This window comes from Pyricularia oryzae, chromosome 3 (genome assembly GCF_000002495.2).
Source record: "Pyricularia oryzae 70-15 chromosome 3, whole genome shotgun sequence".
Lineage (NCBI taxonomy): Eukaryota > Fungi > Ascomycota > Sordariomycetes > Magnaporthales > Pyriculariaceae > Pyricularia > Pyricularia oryzae.
The window spans coordinates 5,912,317-5,932,448 of record NC_017849.1 but is presented as its reverse complement, the minus strand read 5'-3'; the positions used below and the strand labels follow the sequence as shown (position 1 = coordinate 5,932,448).

The window sequence follows — 20,132 nt, the reverse complement described above, 5'->3', positions numbered from 1 at the left end:
AAGTGATTCGGACCCGCGCAGGTTTGCCGAAGCCGTGGAGTCACGGGCTACGAAGCCAAGAAGTCTTTGCCAAAAATAAGAAGTCCTAAAACTGGTCCGTATTATCTCGTAACCCTATATGGAAAGCAATGCCAAAACCTTGCGCTGGCCCTCTTGTACTGTAAAGTCAATATTTAATTCGTGACATAACTTTGAAACAGATCCCTTTGAGGATACCGTGCCCAGTGGAGCTACCTTAGGATGCCTGCTGGGGGCCGATCACGTTTTGTCACCTTGCCATTCAATATTCTACCAGCCAGGTCGGGACATTAGGAAATCTTTTTTTAGCAAATAATACAGCCGCCTTAAGTCCTGTGATTTTGCTGATACAGACTGAGGGGTCCAGAGGTGGCGTTGCTACGAAAATACTAATGAATCTCTTGTTAGGCAACGTACTTGTTACGACCAGGCAGTTGGGCCGGTACCAGAGAGGCCAGGTGGGGTTACACCCCTCTCGACGACACTCGCCCAGAAGGAATACCGACCGGCAGAACAACGATTACCTAAGGGCAAGGCCACGAGATCTCACGTGACCTCACGTGACGTCCAAGGGAATGGATCTCTATAATCTGTAAAATCTCAGTTGAGAATCACAGATCAAACAGATTAAGAGAGATCATATTCGGAACATAATTTATATAAGGCACGCTTATTACCATGTAGATAGATTCGATTCTAGGATTGCTTAGCAGCAATCAAACTCTAGTTAACCTCAAGACTTACTTGAGAACGATCATAACTTCACCCCCAGTCATTGAGAACCCCAGTTACCCAGTCAGACGCTCAGTTGCTTCAACCCACTGTATTTTACCCTAAGAACAGGTTACCCCGATACCTTGATCGTAACAGTACTAATACGTTTGAGGTTATTATTAACAGAAGTAAAACCCCAATAATTTATATTTTGCATCTGAAACTGACGTCAGCCCCACCGTCCTTTTACTATTTTTATTTCTAGTAGTGAGATCTTTTGTATAAAACGTTGGTAGCATCGCAGCTTATGAGCGGAATTTTACTTGACTTTGACCAACACATCTTTTTATCGCCTCCCCCTCTTGTACCAGGTTTTTGATAAACCTATTTCTTCAGTCAGTGACGCCTTTTTATCCATCTTTTGAGTTTTTTACTTTGAACAAAAAGAAAAAAAGAAGAAAATGCAGTTCTCAACCCTTACTCTTTTGGCGGCTTCTGCCTTTATTCCAGCCATTTACGCCGCCTCGGTATGTCAATCTTTTATCAATGAACAAAAAAGGAAGAAGAAGAAAAAGTACATTTTCTGATAAAACTTTTTTTCTTTTTTCTAGGCTGCACCACAGGACACTTGCCACTGCACGGGTGACGACAAGGCAGCGAGTGGAGTCAAATCAACCACAGAGCAATGCTGCGCAAATGCAGTCTTTGGCGGAGGTGTTAAGGCGGCGGGAAAGTTCACCGGCGATATATGCGACTATACCGGAGTGGCCGCTTTTAAGAATTTCGATGTACGTTGCATGTTCCACAGAAGAAGAAGGGACGCCAAGCTACCGGGCTGGGTGGACAAAGTTCTGCGCTCAACCCCAAGCCAAAAAAAAGAAAAAGAAAAAGAAAAAAAATCAAGCTAACTTTTAATTTGCCAGATTGTCACTGCCATAGAAGGATTCGACTCTTGTTGTCGTACAACAAAGCCCGGCGGTGTTCAATCTGCTCAGGGAGGACAATGCCAAAAGTCCACAAAATCCTAAGCATTCCTGTGGTTATGCGATACTTGGGCAGTTGGGTAGAGCGGTGTACGGGTTTTCTTGGTTTCAGCTCAATTTAACATTTTGGTCCTGATCAACTTGCTAAACCCCCGGAACTTTGTTTAGTTTGAACGCCCACTTATCCCTGTCAAGATGAGGGGAAGCAGTCTTTCCAGACGTTATGTGAAACACAAACTGACTCTTACACTCGCCGTCACGAACAGTAACGTTGCGTACCCCCTGTTCGGCACCCCCCCTGTTCGGCACCCAAAAATAACAACACTTTTATTTTTATCCTCCAACTTCTATTATAAATATCTCGATGAATCTGTCACTTTTGGATTTACTTTTTTCTGATTTTAATTCTCCATTTTCCAATGAAGCAATATACTGAAAAACAGCTTATATCTGCAATTAACGACGTCAATAATGGCAATCCAATTGCAAAAACCTCCCGAAAATGGGGAATACCTAGGTCTACACTTCAAAGTCGACTTAAAGGTTCTCAACCTTATAAAAAAGCACAAAGCCCTTTTCAAAGGCTTTCCACGGAACAGGAAAAGCATTTGGCTGATTGGGTACTTACCCAAACAGCTTTAGGGCTTCCGCCAACGCATCAAGAATTACGCTTTTTTGCCGAACGAATTCTTCAAGCCGCCGGAGAGACAAAAGGCCTTGGAAAACGTTGGATAACTCGTTTTTTGGCTCGTTATCCAATCCTTAAAACCCAAAGGCCCCGTCGAATAGATAACGCCCGGGTTAATGGCGCTACTACGGAGGTAATTAAATCTTGGTGGCTTTATATTACGAACCCGGTTATTGTGAGGATCAGGCCCCTAGACCTACCCTCAGAATCACGACTCGGCTCCACACCGAGCCAGGGATCGGACAAGGATCCACTACCTCCGGATTTAAGCGCGTCTCTTGAGCGCGTCGACGATTGTAATTTCTCTCTTCTCTTCAGTTTAGAATTTTCGTCGATAGCGCCTAATACACTGAGGTTCTCCAATGTATACCTGGCCGTGACACCCTTTTGGCTAGCGCCCAGCAAAAAATCAGCTTATTGGAAGCACAACTGGAGGCAATACGGCCGGTTAAAAGGAGGAGGGTGGTTCCGGATCCAAACGAGCTTTTGGTTAACAAACAGAACATTATTGGATTGCAGGAAAATGATATAGAAAATTTGGAACCTTTAGCTGATGAAGAAGAGGTTAATGAACCGGAGAAGCGTGAAAACGATTGTATTTTTGTCCGTTGATAATTTTATATTTAAATCAGTTTATAAAAGTAGGCATTTCGTTGTTAGATTTTCAGGGTGCCGAACAGGGGGGGTGCCGAACAGGGGGTACGCAACGTTACTAGTAGCATGGAATATATGTGGGCCAGCTCAGGTCCATGATCCAAATAAAAGTAAAAATACCAGATTCGTGCGCGGGATTATAAGAGTTATGAGCTTCTGAAAATCCACAACCAGTTGTTCCCAGATTTACGAGTCATGGCAAAAATCCCCAAGCCCCATAATTAGTTTGCAGGGACTGAGTAGTATAATTTCAACAACGATGCATACAGAGATTTATAACAAAAACGAGGAAGGCCTTATGACATGTTGCCGGAAGATCACGAGCTGCTATTTGTAGTACTTTCCGGCTATTTCGACAAGTAATAACCCACAGGTCCCTTACACCCATTGAAAAATGTGGACAGTTGCTAAAAGTTTATCTCGATCCGAAGAGCGAGGAATGGTACGCGAATCACGGGATACCCCTACGCAGGGGCTACCTGTTTCACGGACCCCCAGGAACCGGAAAAACATCGCTATCGTTGGCTCTGGCAGACTTCTTTGGACTTGATATCTACGTCATCAATCTCGCTGAGCCGGCTTTGACCGACAACAGTTTATTGGAGCTCGCCAACGATGTGCCTGAAAGGTGCATTGTTTTGCTGGAAAATATTAATACAGTCGGCTTAAAGCGCTTTGAGGTCAAGAAATTGAAGCAAATTAGAGAAAGCAGCGGGAGGCTTGCCAAAAGGAATGGCGTTACAATCGGTGGTGTACTCAACGCGTTTGATGGAGCGGCATCCCAAGAGGGTCGCGTCCTTATCCTGGCTACCAACAAGCCCGCAAGTCTCGATGAGGCCCTCATCCGCCCGGGCCGCGTCGATTTGAAACTCTGCTTCGACAACATAACCAAAAATCACGCCCGAGATCTGTTTTGGCGCATGTACACCCCTGATACATCTGCCGAAACTAATGAGCTGGTTAAGTTGGCCGCAGAATTCGGCTGCAAGATAAGTGAAAAGATATTTTCACCGGCTGAAGTTCCAAACTATCTCATAATGCACAAAGACCAGCCGCGCCAAGCCCTGTCTGGCGTAACTGACTGGGTAGAGGCAATGAAGCAAAAGAGCCGGAGGTATCGCGGAAAGCCCTGCGCGAAGGTACCGACTAAATGCAGGAAAAAGATGAAGAGGGTTCGTTACGCCTACTGAAGACGCCCTGTCCTCATCCAGCACTGGCTGTAGACGATGCCTTGTACCGCTCACCGTGGAAAATCCTTGTCCGTACCGCCACGAAGCCGCTCTAGAAAAGCCAGCGTCGACAAATGGTCATGTTGGGAACCATGAGATGAAGGCAGTGGTAAACTCTACCAGGCCGGTTTGTACTGACAGTCCTTGACTACTATCTCCATACAGTGTCGGTAAATACAAGCCACCAGTCCATGCTCTGTCCAAACATTGTGTGCTATCGTTAGTGTTCTAGTCCAAATGAGGATATGACAATGCTTTTGGGATTACACGTAAGCAACCAAACACAAGAAGTATTTCGGCCATTATGTATTCCTTGCCTGCATCGAAGACAATCGCTCTTTGACAACAAACCACCTATCTCGAATCCATACCACATCATTTCAAGAAGAGCTCTGATTAGTTAGCGATCTTATTGGACTATTTGTGCAAACTGGCTTTGCGGACTGCCCTTCGGTTAATTATGGGATTTTTGAATAGACGTGTGAAATAGGCTGATTTTCCACGCACTTCTCATGCTTTATCCATCTTGGCCTCATCGGCCGACATGAAATTCAACCTTCCCCACGGCATGAAGCACCCGCACAGTAAAATTGTCGCACCAGCAGCAACCACAATAAGGTACAGTTTACGAATAACCTCCGTGACACCCTCGGCCACCTTCCTCCGCAGCTCCACAGTCAGTTGCTGGCCGCCTATTAGCTCCGACCCCAGACCAGCCAGCACCTTTCGTACAGTCCCGTCGTTCGGTACCAACATCCCATGTGTGTACTGCTCGATCGCCTCGCGCACGTACTTCACCCCAAGGTTCTGGAAGATGCAGCCACCCACAGAAGTGAACAGCGCAACGCCTGAAATTTGCAGCGTCACAAACGCCGTGATGTAATCGCCTTCCCTGACTGCATCCCCCGCGGCCACCGCCTTAAGCACGCTCCCTCCCGTCTGGAACACCAGGCCCAAGCCAGCACCGACGACCGCCAGCTTTCCCAGAATGAGCGACTTTGGATCATCCACCGTCACGAGGCTCTGCAGCGCCGAGCCGATGACAATAATACCACCTCCCAGCACGTACAGCGGCGCGTATAGCCTAAGCCGCGACAGCAAGATGTTGGCGACGATCGTGGTGCCGACAAAGCTCCCGATAAACGGCATGAGGTCCAACCCAGCCTCGAGCGGGGTTGCGTCCTGCGTGAACGCAAAGAAGAGCGGCGTGTAGTACAGCGAAATGCCGTACGCGGCCGCCGCCATGGCCACCGACAGCACCAATAGCGCCGAGATGCGCTCGCGTAATACCCTGACGGGAAAGATCCTGTTTTCGGGCGTGGTGAAGATGCAAAAGGCTTGCTGCGCCACGTACACCGTGCCCAGGATGCCCGTAGAGACCCACGCGGCGGTGCACAACTCCGAGCCCCATTCCCATCGCGTGCCCGAGGAAACAAGGCTGGAGCACAGCATAATAAAAAAGGCGCTGTGTAGCAGCCAGCCCAGGAGGTCGATGTCACGAAGCCGAGCGGCTGGGTGGCCCGTGGTCTGACCCAGATACAGAGCGGGTAAGGAGACAATCCAGCCGACGACGAGGAACACCAGGACGGGAATGTTGATGTACATGGCCCAGCGCCAGGTTGTCGAGTGATTCTCAGCAAAGACGCCGCCGACGACGGGGCCAAGCAGTAGACCGATAGCAAAGCCGACACCGATTAGGGCCTGGCCACGGGGGGCTTCGACGGGTGTGGAGAAAGTGTAGTTGTAGAACATAATGCTAGAGTTCAGGATTGAGGTTAGCAATAGTGTTCTTTTCTGTAAATGAAATAGCCTGTAGAGAACAGAAATACCCTTGGTATAACCCAGCACCCCCAATTCCAATAATCGCCCTCCCGAGCACGACGAGATCCATACTTGTCGCAGCTCCCGCGACGGCAGCACCCGCCATCCAAATGCAAGCGTAAATGTAAACATGCCACCTCGCATCACCAAACATGTACAGCCTGCGGCAAAGCGGCACGACGCAGGAGTTGACGACTGTATAGCCGATGGCGACCCAGGTGAGCAGTTCGACTTTACCAAAGTCGGTCACGATGGGCACCTGGATGTTGGCAACGTTGCTGACATTGTAGCCGAGCAGCATGGCACTGATGAAACTGAGCAGCTGCACCACCGGCCATTTGTACACAGACCAGGTTGTTCTAACCAAAGGGACTGGGCCTGCAGGTGCGAATATGGGGCTAGTTGCCCGTAGAGCTCCTGTACCGAATCGGGTTGTGGAAGACATTGCTTCTATCTTTGTTGCAGTGGAGGGTGATTGCGTATATGAAGAGATTGTGCTCAAAGGTGTTTTTCCCTAGATGAATAATAGAATATAAAACACCCTGAAGAACTATGGAGGGGCACGACTATCTCGGAATGTGTAGGATAGCTCAGAAAAGCACCATGAGCCGATCTTCCAAGGACGGCAGCCAGGTAAGGAAAAGGACTATATATACCAACAATCCGTTACAGTACACCGGCACATTCAAGAGATAAGTCTTAGAATCCAAATCTAGTGAGAGAACATGCCTTTTCAATCAGCCTTTTGAGTCTCTAATGTCGCTTAGCTATTTTGAGAGTGCGGGAAAAATTGAACACAATTGTCGCATCTTTCAGGTAAAGTCTACAGATTTTAAAACGGTACAAAGCCGAAAAGATGGCTAGGCAATTAAAACGAAAAGCTCGTTATTAAACTCCATACTGTAATTCCAAAAACAATTCACCGTTAATTTGGACTTGCATTGATAAAGTGGTCAAGTTCTGGGATGCCCAAAAGAAGTTAGGATTCCGACGAAAGTAACCTGGAATATGGAGAGACTGAAATTAGGCCAGGGCTTGCCCAGTTCTGGACATGCCGATTTTGGTTGGGGCAATTTTAACCAAAGGCCCAAAGATAGGCCGTGGCGACTCCGCGATAGGCTGAGACAATGGTCACCCTCCACTTATTTGCTTGTAAGTTAGCTGAAGACAAACTCAGCACCGAGTTTTCACAGTCAATACAAATTTCACAGCTGAGATTTGGCACTTGAGATTTCGCGGGCCCACATTTTCAATTCAGTCTCAGGAACCTGAGACTTTTTCTCCTGCTTTCGGACCCGAGGCAGTGTGAAGTTTTATTTCTCTGTTGTTTGTATTGACGCCAGCTATGGTTGTTTCCAGCTCTAAAACTCTAAATATCAGGTCGGTAAACGTTTCTTGCGCTCCATATCACGTGCTGCTCCTAAGCTAAGGACTGGACCAGCTGACAAATTGACCATTGGCATGCCAATACCACCTCCCTGCCCCAGCATTATATTTACGCCGGTATCCGTCTGGATGCGACAGCCTGATATTGTTTAAACTGCAATACCTCCATCGGGGCCTCCCAGACCAATACTCAAACTCTTGCATCCATTCCCCGATTTGAATGTTTGAACGACGACTTAGTTAATTGGCCAACGACACGCATCCATCCACACCGAATTAATATATCCAGCGCTTCCCGCATCGTAATGTTGACCCCGTGAGACTGACTTGAGCGCGGAATAACCCATGTGTCAATCAAACAGTCTTGACTTCTAATGTCTTCTCGAGTGGTCGCGTGAAACTGAAAAATCAAGAGGTGTCGGGAGTTATAGACAAAAACCTGCGGGCAGTCGTACTTGTAGGCGTATCTTAAGAGTACCAAATCTGTTAGTGACCGAGAACGCTCCGCAATCGTGATGTATGTTTACTAACCCTCTCATCTCTTGCCCTAGCCTTTTGGTGACTGTTCCCATAGTCTTGGCCCCGGACCATTCGTCCTTCTGAATGACACCCCATGGCTTCAGCTCGCCAGCGCACAAGCAGTACTCATGACTCTCGACCATCAACGAAAAATAATGGTCGATGGTTTTGGAATCAGTGGTAGCCCCTGGTGGTCCTGATTGCGAGCGCTCGAATACGTTGAGCCCGTTCCAAGCCTAACGACATGGAAGAGACAAGTGTCTTTGAAAGTCTCGGGTAACGTCTGCTTTTTGTTCGATGAGTTTATGAAATACGTTCGTGCTAAATGTAAGTCGCTTTATACGATCTTCTGCTAGATTTTGAAAATGACCATATTTTTGACCGGGCCGTTCTTCGATGCAGCTCAAGGTTGCGTCTCGAAGTCCTGCTTTTACTTCAGGGAACTCTTGTACCCAGTCTTTCTTGGAAATCTTCAGGTCCTTTCCAGGCATTTTAAAAAAGGAAGCGCTGGGCAAATCCTCTCTCAGAAGATCCCCGATAGAACTGAACATTTCGTTTTTGTTCTTGTGGTTTTAAGACCTGTTTAGGCCAACTCAAAGACCCCTTCCAGCCACCTTGCTGATTTTGCGGGAAGACCGAAATTTGTACGTTTCGGTACTAGAAAGCTCACCGTCATCTCATTGTGCAACCGGAATTATCAACTACGTCAGCGGCAAACAAAGCAGCAGTTACCAAAGGCTTTTGTCTGTCGGGCGTCACAGGTTAGGCAGAGCCGACGGCAACTTGCATGGCAACGCGATACGTATCAAATTCAGCCGGAGCGATAAAACTGCGAGTACCCGTTCGCTGAGACTGACATGTTGCCACCTGTGGACAATGGAAAATGTGCTTTGGAGCCTAGTATCAATGCACGCCCTGACTAATCAGATAAAAATAGAAAATACGATCCGGATGTCAGCTCCCCTGAGATTAAACATACACACACTAACAATATAATGATATTGTTGTTGACCGAAATCCTGGGAAATTCATCTCATCCAATGGTGGTGTGCAATCATTTCCGATACTGTAGCATTGAGGTAGAAAATGGTCCAGCCCGGTGCGATGTATAATAACGACCCTTTAACGACAAATCGAACTACTCATTTTAAACCCATAGTCACCCTTCGTCGGTCCATCTCAGATCCTCTTCAGATGTGCCATCTCGTGAGACAATTGCTCGTCGAGTGAAAAGGACTCGACAATAAGCTCGAGCAAAATACACAGAAATAGCCAAGCCAGCTACATGCCCATTTTCCCACCTTTTTGCACACTAACAACGATTATAAAAAAGACGAAGGTACTACCTACAATGCCTGCTGAAGAAGTTTTCCCTAAGAAGCTTACGGTTTACCAACCCGGTTTCAAACCTAGATCATGGATACATAGAAAGGGTTCGAGAATGACAGAAATTCTTGAAAAATTTAAATGCCTGCGTTGGAGTGGTTTTGCCACATCGTTCGACATTGCCAAGATCCTCCCTAGTCCCTGCATATTTTAACCTAACAGGGTCGCGCAGCATCTGCTCCCGAGTGATTTCTCTCGCTTGGTTTTTGAAGTCGTAGCCTGGGCCCGGAAGGCGTCTATAATAGAGATGTTATTCGCTAGTAGGTACAATATGTAACCAGAAACGACCTTGCTACCATTTTGACTTGACTTTAGATTCCCAATTGAGACTTCCCTTTGTCACGAAATAAGCACAGCAGTTGCGTATTAGACCCTCAAAACCCTCAAAACAAACCTTGCAGTACGCCAAGATGCCCAGCGAGATCTCATTACGGTAAGATCCGGAATCGTCCCCCTTTTTTCTACACATCGCACTTCTTAATTGTATAAATTTCATACGTCTCCCACTTGTCGGGACTGTCTGTCCCAAAATCTCGTCCTGAACCTCTACCCTCCCATTTTATCCTCTGCCTTCGCTCAACACCTTTACACGAAAGCCGGACATCTTGAACCCCTCGAATTAGGGAAAGCTGCCAAAAGAAACGGTAAGTTTCAACCTGGACCTCCCTTTAGGATTTAAGGATAGAGCCTAACTCTTTTATAAGTCACACCAGCATACACGTGCTATTTCTCCAAAATGATCATGCAAATCATCCAACCGAGTTTGATGCGCGACGCGTACGACACGACCGGGGTGCCCAAACCGCCGCCGCCGAAGCCCCGTTAAGATATTGTTCTCGTTCGTGATAAGGTCTTTCGTGTTTCGTAGTGCTATTGGTACGGGTTATAAAGGAACGAAAATAGGAAATGAGCTACCAAACCTAATAACATGTCATTCAAATAAGTTGGGAGGATGTATCCGAAACATGGACGGAGGGCAGATAAGCTCTGTTAGTATCTCAACCTTGGTTTTCATACGACTGATACTTTTTTGGTCAAATCTAATTGTGGGCTTTAATTTTTATATAGGCATTGTTGATATGGAATACGTTATTTGCGCTGTAATAATGGATGTTAATGAAGATGAAGAAACATCCCGCCGGCTAACGTGCGGATGACCTCCAGTCGGAAAGAGGTTAAATGGAGCTCGCCTAACTGCAATTTGCAGGCATTTGAACAGAGGGCAGTAGCCGCATTTTAGTGCCTTAGCAAGCTACGGTGGATAACGTCATAACGTTTACCTCTATTACTAGTTCTGCAGAATGTGGCGTGTGACGGGTGTTGCGGCTTAGCTCCAAAGTCTACCCGTTTTCTATAAATATGAGCGAGGCGACAATTGCAGTCAAAGAGCCCGCTCGCATATCTGGTCCCCGAAACTACATTTTCTGCTACATCACGCGAGGCTTCCTATATTATTCCACGTCCTGCCCAGTCTTTTAATTACCATCGAACCCAAGTTCACTCACCATTCAAATTATACCAAATAGCTACCACAAACCACACACGACAAAAGATGTCTTCGAGCGGATCAAATGGCCGGGACCACGGCGGATCTGGCGGGAGCTTATCTGGATGGGACCAAATCCTGTCTCAGGCCTCCGCTATCGGCATAGTCTATCAAAACTCTCCGGTAAGAGCTTTATGCTGCCCAATATTTCAAGTTTCAAACTCACAAGATGACCACAGTCCAGATACCCGTCTGACACACTGTTTTGGACAGCCTAAGGAAGGCACCTCGTCCTTTTCGTCCTCCCAGACAAACCGCAGTAATAGCAACCGCTATGGCCACTCGTCTGCTAAATTCAAAGGTGGACGTTGAGAGAGAGAACAGTTGTAAGGAGATTCGCAGCTTGAGGCGATCCAGCAAACTCGGCACGATGCTTTGGTAAAACGGTTTTTCATATCAGCCGCTGGTACCACGCCTTAGATCTCAGACAGACATGTCCGCCTCAAAAGACCGTCAGCTCTGTCGAGCAGTCGAAAATTCCAATTGTTTACAACCTGCCAGGAGCCTTTGAACTTCAAACGCTTAAGCAACATGGTCTGGCACACCCAAATAACAGGAGCTGTATCGCTGCAATAGGGTTTTTGGATAACTAACTCCAAGAGTCTCAAAACCCGACTTTGTGGCATTAAAACCTTTTTCTTTGGTTTGTAGATAAAGCTTCAAGATTGACAAACGGAGTAGTGGCGCTGAACCTCAAAAACCTATTCCCAGGCACCCCTCGCGTGCAATTTGACCTTGACTCCCGTTCCAGAGCACATTGTGGCCGTCACATTGTGCTTCGCATTCTGCTCTGAATCCCAGCTTTCTATCCGGTCGAATCGTTGCAACAGCCTCACGACCACGTACGCAGGTTTGGTCAGTGCCGACTGTTGGCCGGGGCAAATTCGAGGTCCTCCACCAAACTAAACAAGCGAGGCAGAAACGTGTTAAATCATCATTTACAAACGCGAAACAAGGACGAAAGAAAAACACAAGAATAAAAAGCAAACCTACCGGTATAAACTCCCACCCGTGCCTTTTGCCCTCAGCTTTAGGTACCGGGCCGGGTCGCGCGCGAGGTTGTAAAACACCCAACTAATAAGCGAGGCCGTGGTGTCGCGGCCGGCGAACAGCACGCCCAGAATTTGGTACCGAAGCTCGACAGTGTCGGGGAAGTTTTCGGCCAGCGCGTCCGAAAAGATGTACCTGTCTTTTTCCTCATTTGCCTCGGCAAGTGCCTGTTTTTCGGCTGTGGCAGTGAAACCGTTGTCCAGCCGTCGGGCTACGTACTTGTCTAGTGGCATCACCTTGAAGCGGTAGGACTTGGCAGAAATAGAGCCCAGCTTTTGGATGGATTTACAAAGTGACAACAGGATCCTTGACAAAGCGGACGACTTGGGGCAAATATGCCCGTTTCATATGTAAAGGGCGGTAGAAATCTCATAAACTATAATATGTCCATAGCCCAATTAACATCTTACTTACCCGTACCGGCTCTACAACATGCTGCTTTAGATTCTGCATCAATTGCTGTAGGAAAGTATATACACGAGTTGAAGAGTCCCTCAATGTGGCCTCAAAAGATGTATTGGCCACAATTCACGACATCTCGGGGCTTAACCCGAAAGATCACGAACAAAGACGTGCGATACACGAGACCAATATGCATATAACCGCTAGGACTATTAATAATGCAGTAATAGCAAAAATTATATGTGTCTCGATGATTGTTGGGAAGAGCTCTGCGTGAACCGCCGCGCGCATGATGTCAAGTTCGGGGCCTTGGGGGGAATGGCGCAGTGGTTAAGCGCCATGGCTGTTACTTGAGTAATGTAGGTTCGAATCCTGCTCCCTCCACCTCCTCCCCGCTTACCCGTGGCAAGGATAACCCGGCTGGCTATCGACAACAACCACCCGCCTGTGCCGTCGAGCCCACACTTGTTGGGAACTTCGTCTCCATGGTTACAAACGACCGACAGCTCCGCTGTTTGGACACAGGCCCCTCTCGATGAAGAGCCGTCAACTGCCGTCAGACGAATCCTCCGTGCGCCTGAAGGCACGGGGTCGCGTCAGTGAACAAACCTGTAAGCAGGACCGGGCACGAACCCGGTCAGGCTCGATTCGCTTCTATGCCCTTGTTTTCCGCTGTGTAAATAGAGAAAATAGAAAGCGCGCCGAGATACCCCTCGGGAGGTTGCTAACGGCCGGCTAATGAGCCGGGCCGAGCCCGGCGTTAAATAATACTACTACTACTACTACTACTACTATGGATGCAAATATATTAATTAAAGAAAAAAGCATGGCTTCAAGTACAAAATTGGGATTGAAAGATGCGAATACGTCTATCGCGTTAACAACGCGGTGTAAAGATTCGGGTAGCCAGAATGCGGGGGTGTTAATTTTAAATCCTTAAATTACATCCCTTACTCCGCCACTTTTCTCATTCCCTTAACGATCAACTCCCGCGTGGTTAATGATATAGTTTAAAATAATTTGCTTCATCGCATTATAATAATAAAAAACTTTGAACCAGTTCGGGCACTCCGTTACTAATTTAAAATCGAGGTAAGTGAATGAATTACGTACTAATATATATAATTATATATTTTTTTATTTATGCAAGCTTACTCGCGGACGGGACGAGTAAAAAACATACCTTTTTATTTATGCAAGCTTACTCGTGGACAGGACGAATAAAAAAACATAATATATTTATATATGCAAGCTTACTCGCGGATGGGACGAATAAAAAACATATACAATAAGGGGTTGGCTAATTTATAAGCATACATAGGAAAGGTTCTTATTATGGTCCCGGGTGATAAAATCTTCACAGCTCCCAATTACTTTAAGGGTTTTTGTTTCGTTCTTTCATTTTTTATGTTCAGAATTACAATTAAGCTCGGAAAATCTCTTTTTAAAATTAAAAACTTTCAAAATGAAATGCAACAACATCATCCTCCCTTTTGCTTTGGTCTTTTTTTCGACCACTGTAACCGCCGGTGGCGGGTGGACTAACAAACAATTTTACAACGACAAAGGCGAAAGAGAGGGCTCAATTTCAATTAGGAAGGGCTCGGAAGGCGATTTTAACTATGGCCCCAGTTATCCTGGAGGGCCCGATAGGATGGTACGGGTTCATGAAAACAACGGCAACATCCGCGGGATGCCCCCGGGATATTCTCTAGGCCCTGATCATCAGGAAGATAAAAGCGATCGTCAATATTATAACAGGCACGGATATCATGTTGGTGATGGACCCGCCGAATACGGAAATCACGGAGGCGGGCAATGGGGCGACGGATATTATGGACCGCCAGGCGAGTTTACACATGAGCACCGTGAACAGCGAGAAGAGGGCTGCAATATTATGTAACGAGTTATTGTTAGTCGAATTAGTGTTAGTCGAATTAGTGTTAACTTAAGTGTGAGGGATCACGCCCCCAGACCCACCCTTAGAAGGTTCTCCAACGTATGCCTGGCCGTGACAGGAACCACCTTTTCCTTTTCGCTGGCCGTATTGCTTCTAATTTGGCTTCTGATAAGCTAAACTGTTGCTGAGTTTCAGCCAAAAGGATATCTCTGGCCTCGAAGCTTGTTTGGACTTTCGCAAATTGTTGGAATAATAATGACTTTTACACTTGAAGGGATATCCCGACATGGAGTAACGCGTGCGTGCCCATGGATGCCTTAAAAGCAAGGCATTCAGGGGCCGCGCGAATCCCTTTTTGTTCCAAAACAGACTGCAAATAGTTTCCTTCGTTATTTCTGGGAGGTAGACAGGAATAATTGAATATGGCGACTCACATTACTTCTTTGTTTCAACCCGAATAAAGACAGGGCTTTGTTTCACTTTATTCTTACTTTAAGCTATTTTACTCGGTTGTTTTACTGGAAACGGAGTGGAGAGGTGTAATATACGAAACAGTTAAACCCAATAAACAAATAACCGAAACAAAACATAAGACCAAAATTCTAAAGAGAGAAAAGGAAAAATAATAAACCAGTCTTGAAATGCAATGAAAACCATACAGCAGATAGAGTAAAAAATAAATAAAGCAAATAACAAATAATAAATAACTTACTCAAAAACTTTTTAAATCCAATTAATAAATTGATTCACCTTGTATTTACCTTGGAGTGGTAGTTTACTGTGAGGATCAAGCCCCCGAATCTAACCTCGGAATCACCACTCGACCTACCAGCCACGCCGCTGGTAAGCACAACCACGCTGAGCCAGGGGTCCACTAACCCCTGATTTAAACGCGTCTCTTCAGCACGTCGTTGATTGCAATTCTTCTCTTCTCTTCACTTTAAACTCTTCGTTAATAGTGCCTAATGCACAGAGGTTCTCCAATGTATGCCTGGCCATGACAGCAAATGCATTTTGAATGGCTAATGCTGCTCAACATGGTGGTTGATTATAACTGCCGATTTTTATGTAGTTGATATGTGGAAATGCTGCCGTTGCGAATTCTGATATTTGTTGTTTTTGTTTTGACAAGGGACAAATACAAATGAGATTTAAACGGGGCTTAAATTATATAACGTTATAAGAATTTCATTTATTATCAAGTCGACCCGCCCTTTAATGGTCACCCCCCTTCTCGGATACCCTGTCCACCCACACCCTCGTTTCGAAATTACGAACACGTTGCTAAATGTTTCAATCAATTTTAACCCTACAACGTCGCCGTTAGGCTTATTTTAAAACCATTCACAGGATGGAGCAATATTCGGAATCAAATTTACTCCAAACCGTTCGGGTCGTCCTCGACAAGGGCTCAATTGCAACAGCCGCCCAACAGAAAAATATCCTAACCATTATATTTCGGAGAAAACTCCAAATCCACCCATCCAGTTCCCAATATAACGCTTTACCCCAAAACTTCAATCAAACCCAAGAATCGATGCCATCTAAATGGTGTTTACGTCAAGAGACATTGGGCTACCCTCAACTCATAAAGAGATTGGAGAAATCGGGAACCGGATTCTGCTTGCTTCTGGAAATATTTCAACTGTTGGAGAACATTGGACTGATTGATTTTGGCCCGGAACCCTGTATTATAATTACAAAAAGCTAAGCCCATGATCAAGTACGTGTAAATGGTGCAACTACAGCTACAATTAACCAATGTCTTCAATATCTCAACGTTGCTTTGGTTCAGACTCTTAAACCCGAAAATATATAACTAGAGGATGGTTCACTGGAATTCCTTCCCGTTCCACTAATTAACTGACTGGAAAACAACTGCAGGAAGGATAAGAAGTGGCTTTGATTGACGACTTTTGTGAGAAATGCACAATTGAATCATTGCCAGCTTTTCTTCGTTCTTCCTAAATTTCTTTTCTCCTCGCTGATAATAACACACAGACGTCTTCCCCGCCTTTAAAAGAAATTATGGCGAGCAATTAGCTAATGGTGACTGGGAAGTCATGGCCGTACGGCAGTTAGGACTGAGTGATATAACTACTCCGTTTGATTCTGCAAGGCCAGCCAACCGGGTTGCGCGCTTGCCCTCCGCCTCGCTGATGGAGGGCTCTTGCATTTGGAATGTTCTACGGCGGTGGTTACTGCCTGCCAAAGAACCTTGCACTTTCGCAGAACTGCCACCATGATTTGATAGTCCGTCAGGGCGTCCATCACGATGCAGGAGGCCCTCCATTACCGTGGCACACTATCTTTGGGGCGGCAAAATGCGGGGTTCAGTGTCACATGGTGATGCATGGCGAAATTAATTAACTAGAGGTTAATCATCGAACGACAAGAGATTATGCAATCGACCAGGCCACCCTCAAGAAGCCATGCGCACATTCTCCAAGACGTGGTAGTGGTGGTAGTGGCGTCGGCGGGCATGGTAGCCTGTGCACTTGTACACTAATAACTACATGGCCGAGAAAGAGTGCAGTAGACTGAATTGTGAGCGATTGATAATGCGGTTTTTTCAGCCACCCAGAATTCCGTTTTGCTCCACGCCGAATGGGACCGCCGGCATTAGTGAAACGGAGGATAATCAACTTTACTAACGTTGCGTACCCCCTGTTCGGCACCCCCCCTGTTCGGCACCCCCCCTGTTCGGCACCCAAAAATAACAACACTTTTATTTTTATCCTCCAACTTCTATTATAAATATCTCGATGAATCTGTCACTTTTGGATTTACTTTTTTCTGATTTTAATTCTCCATTTTCCAATGAAGCAATATACTGAAAAACAGCTTATATCTGCAATTAACGACGTCAATAATGGCAATCCAATTGCAAAAACCTCCCGAAAATGGGGAATACCTAGGTCTACACTTCAAAGTCGACTTAAAGGTTCTCAACCTTATAAAAAAGCACAAAGCCCTTTTCAAAGGCTTTCCACGGAACAGGAAAAGCATTTGGCTGATTGGGTACTTACCCAAACAGCTTTAGGGCTTCCGCCAACGCATCAAGAATTACGCTTTTTTGCCGAACGAATTCTTCAAGCCGCCGGAGAGACAAAAGGCCTTGGAAAACGTTGGATAACTCGTTTTTTGGCTCGTTATCCAATCCTTAAAACCCAAAGGCCCCGTCGAATAGATAACGCCCGGGTTAATGGCGCTACTACGGAGGTAATTAAATCTTGGTGGCTTTATATTACGAACCCGGTTATTAACGCTATTAAACCGGAAAACCGTTGGAATATGGACGAAACCGGTATAATGGAAGGCAAAGGATCTAATGGCCTAGTATTAGGGCTTAACGGGATCCGGCCGTTGCAACGAAAAGAGCCCGGAACGCGTGGTTGGACGACTATAATCGAATGTATATCGGCTACGGGCGTTGCCCTCCCTCCCCTCGTTATATTTAAGGGAAAAAACGTACAACAACAATGGTTTCCCACGGATTTAAGCCCTTTCGATAATTGGCAATTTCATGCAGCCGAAAACGGGTGGACAAATAACCAAACGGCTATCGAATGGTTAAAAAAGGTGTTTATTCCGTATACCCAACCTTTAACCCCTGAAAAGCGGTTATTAGTTTTGGATGGCCATGGATCACATATAACGGACGAATTTATGCTTCTTTGCTTGCAAAATAATATTCAACTCCTATATTTACCCCCTCATTCGTCACACGTTCTTCAACCATTGGATCTATCGGTTTTTGGGCCGTTAAAAGAAGCTTATCGACGCCAACTTGGATTTGTTAGCCAATTTTGCTGTTCAACAGTTATTGGAAAACGAAATTTCCTACTTTGTTATCGAAAGGCCAGATTAAAAGCATTTATAGCAAAAACCATTCAATCTGGTTGGCGTACAACGGGGTTATGGCCGATAAACTTGGTTAAACCACTTTTAAGCCCTTTTTTGTTAGAAAATAGCAACGCCAACGTTATAAAAGATAAAAACAACGGTTTGCAAAGGGATAAAACACCGGAAAGCCCAGCCCAAAAAATTAACGACCCGTCTTTACTTATTTGGAAAACCCCTAAAACGACCCGAGATATCCGACTTCAACTGCAAAAACTTTCCCAATCCAACAAAACCAACGCTACTTCACGTCTTTTATTTGCAAAAGTCCAAAAAAGCTTCGAAACCAAGGATATCTTATTGGCTGAAGCTCAGCAACAAATCAGTTTGTTAAAAGCAAAATTGGAGGCGGTACGGCCGGTCAAAAGGAAAAGGGTGATTCCGGATCCCAACGAGCTTTTGGTCAGCAAAAAAAACGTTTATGAAGCACAGGAAAATAATAGGGACTGTTTAGAAGCTTTGAACGATGGAGAAGAGGTTAGCGAACCGGGAGAGCCTGACAATGATTGTATTATTGTGCGTTGATAGGTTTACATTTAAATCGGTTTATAAAAGGGGTATTTCGTCGTTACATTTTTCAAGGGGGCCGGACTTTAGGGGGGTCGGAGATGTGGAGCCCAACGTTATATAGTAAATCCATATGTTCTTATATATTTACGTATTAATAACCTGAGGCGCTATCCTGCATTAAAATTAACGGTATTTGTTTCAATTTTGCATTTTGCAAATAGTACCAAATAATAGGGACTATTCGATTGCAATACGTATTACTATCGATTTTGCCCCAGGTTCTTTCACAAAATACACCCGGCTGTTTGTAGACCTAGCGTCTACCGTGTGAACAGGGTAGTAGGAACTAACCAAATAAGGTGAAAGATAATAATGTTATTCGCTATATTTAATTGTTTATATTTTCCAAGTAACGGTTAGGGGATTGGCGTTGACGATTCGATCCCCTTATTGTTGGAATCGAAAATGGATCCGGTGCTCGATTAACTCGACATCTGCATCGCGCTAACCCCTTTCACCATTAGTTTAGTTAATTAAACTACAGAGCCTCCGTCCCGACGATTAGAATCGCCGGGAGCCGGGTTTATTTGACCAAATATCCGGGCCCAAGTGCGACTACAAATGCCGTTCCAACATCGGCCTTTTACCCGTTTATCCCCCCCCCCCCCCCACACCCGAAAAAAAAAAGAAAAGAAAATCAACCATAAACCCCAAAACAGCCAGTTTTGTTTTTCATGATTTTTCCAGTAAACATGTTGGATGGAACGGAAGTATTGTTGTTTGAATGATTTCTCATTCCTCAAAACAGTATAATTTATAGAAAGTGCTAGAACAGGGTACCTAACCAGGGAAACGAATATTAGGGCAACCACCAGGCTAAATACATAATACCAGTAGAATAAGCAAATAATTTAGGTAATTAGCCCCTGTCCTCACGTCAACATCCAGGGTTGTGAACACGTACATTTAAATTGGCCCGCAATTTTTAACCTTGGTTAAAGTTAATCAGAGTCAGCTCTGTTAGAACGGTCGCGACTTGACACCAAACTGCCGGCGCATTTACAGCCTCGCCGTCAAGCACCATAACTTGACAAGTTTTGGTTGGGCTGAGTTTGAGTTGCCTTGCCGGTGCGCAGAACCAAACTCAAAGAACAAATTTCGAGGTTAATAATGACCTCATTCTTTCGATTCTTCCCTTCGCTCCTCGTTCAAACATGCTTTTTTTTCCTTCAGGGGCTAATTTTCGGAAGAAAAAAGATGAGCCGATACGCTGGCTAACTTTACTGACTAGAGTTACTCTGACAGCAAGTCTCGGAAAACTAGCTGAGCCTCATTTTTACTGCTGCAAAATAATGCTGCAATTGCAACCGATCATACCGCATTTCTCGCGCCGACAGCATCTTCCTTCCCACTCAAGCGTCTG

The 20,132-nt window shown here is 45.6% G+C and overlaps 8 protein-coding genes and 1 pseudogene across 9 annotated transcripts; 6 read left to right on the top strand and 3 right to left on the bottom strand.

The window, feature by feature from the left end:
• Positions 1 to 1,193: 1,193 nt before the first annotated feature.
• Positions 1,194 to 1,760, top strand: MGG_13868 (uncharacterized protein; the record flags this gene model as incomplete). Its single annotated transcript, XM_003713005.1, has 3 exons — positions 1,194 to 1,259; positions 1,344 to 1,520; positions 1,656 to 1,760. 3 exons carry the CDS (start codon positions 1,194 to 1,196, stop codon positions 1,758 to 1,760), a joined length of 348 nt encoding a protein of 115 aa, XP_003713053.1.
• Positions 1,761 to 3,360: 1,600 nt separating this feature from the next.
• Positions 3,361 to 4,280, top strand: MGG_13867 (mitochondrial chaperone BCS1; the record flags this gene model as incomplete). Its single annotated transcript, XM_003713004.1, has 3 exons — positions 3,361 to 3,393; positions 3,462 to 4,229; positions 4,269 to 4,280. 3 exons carry the CDS (start codon positions 3,361 to 3,363, stop codon positions 4,278 to 4,280), a joined length of 813 nt encoding a protein of 270 aa, XP_003713052.1.
• Positions 4,281 to 4,796: 516 nt separating this feature from the next.
• Positions 4,797 to 6,408, bottom strand: MGG_13866 (uncharacterized protein; the record flags this gene model as incomplete). Its single annotated transcript, XM_003713003.1, has 2 exons — positions 4,797 to 6,042; positions 6,116 to 6,408. 2 exons carry the CDS (start codon positions 6,406 to 6,408, stop codon positions 4,797 to 4,799), a joined length of 1,539 nt encoding a protein of 512 aa, XP_003713051.1.
• Positions 6,409 to 7,847: 1,439 nt separating this feature from the next.
• On the bottom strand, positions 7,848 to 8,503 carry MGG_16943 (uncharacterized protein; the record flags this gene model as incomplete). Its single annotated transcript, XM_003713002.1, has 3 exons — positions 7,848 to 7,893; positions 8,025 to 8,248; positions 8,327 to 8,503. The coding sequence occupies 3 exons, from the start codon at positions 8,501 to 8,503 to the stop codon at positions 7,848 to 7,850; spliced, it is 447 nt and encodes a 148-aa protein (XP_003713050.1).
• Positions 8,504 to 10,950: 2,447 nt separating this feature from the next.
• On the top strand, positions 10,951 to 11,256 carry MGG_16942 (uncharacterized protein; the record flags this gene model as incomplete). The annotated part of the gene is made up of 2 exons (XM_003713001.1): positions 10,951 to 11,067; positions 11,158 to 11,256. The coding sequence occupies 2 exons, from the start codon at positions 10,951 to 10,953 to the stop codon at positions 11,254 to 11,256; spliced, it is 216 nt and encodes a 71-aa protein (XP_003713049.1).
• A 389-nt stretch (positions 11,257 to 11,645) lies between these two features.
• Positions 11,646 to 12,227, bottom strand: MGG_16941 (uncharacterized protein; the record flags this gene model as incomplete). Its single annotated transcript, XM_003713000.1, has 2 exons — positions 11,646 to 11,749; positions 11,954 to 12,227. 2 exons carry the CDS (start codon positions 12,225 to 12,227, stop codon positions 11,646 to 11,648), a joined length of 378 nt encoding a protein of 125 aa, XP_003713048.1.
• A 102-nt stretch (positions 12,228 to 12,329) lies between these two features.
• Positions 12,330 to 12,999, top strand: MGG_16940 (uncharacterized protein; the record flags this gene model as incomplete). The annotated part of the gene is made up of 2 exons (XM_003712999.1): positions 12,330 to 12,455; positions 12,760 to 12,999. 2 exons carry the CDS (start codon positions 12,330 to 12,332, stop codon positions 12,997 to 12,999), a joined length of 366 nt encoding a protein of 121 aa, XP_003713047.1.
• On the top strand, positions 12,709 to 12,780 carry MGG_20163 (annotated as a pseudogene). Its single transcript has one exon. The product of its transcript is annotated as a tRNA-OTHER (tRNA).
• An 862-nt stretch (positions 13,000 to 13,861) lies between the features above and the next one.
• On the top strand, positions 13,862 to 14,299 carry MGG_13863 (uncharacterized protein; the record flags this gene model as incomplete). The annotated part of the gene is made up of 1 exon (XM_003712998.1): positions 13,862 to 14,299. The coding sequence occupies one exon, from the start codon at positions 13,862 to 13,864 to the stop codon at positions 14,297 to 14,299; it is 438 nt and encodes a 145-aa protein (XP_003713046.1).
• Between the last annotated feature and the right edge of the window lie 5,833 nt (positions 14,300 to 20,132).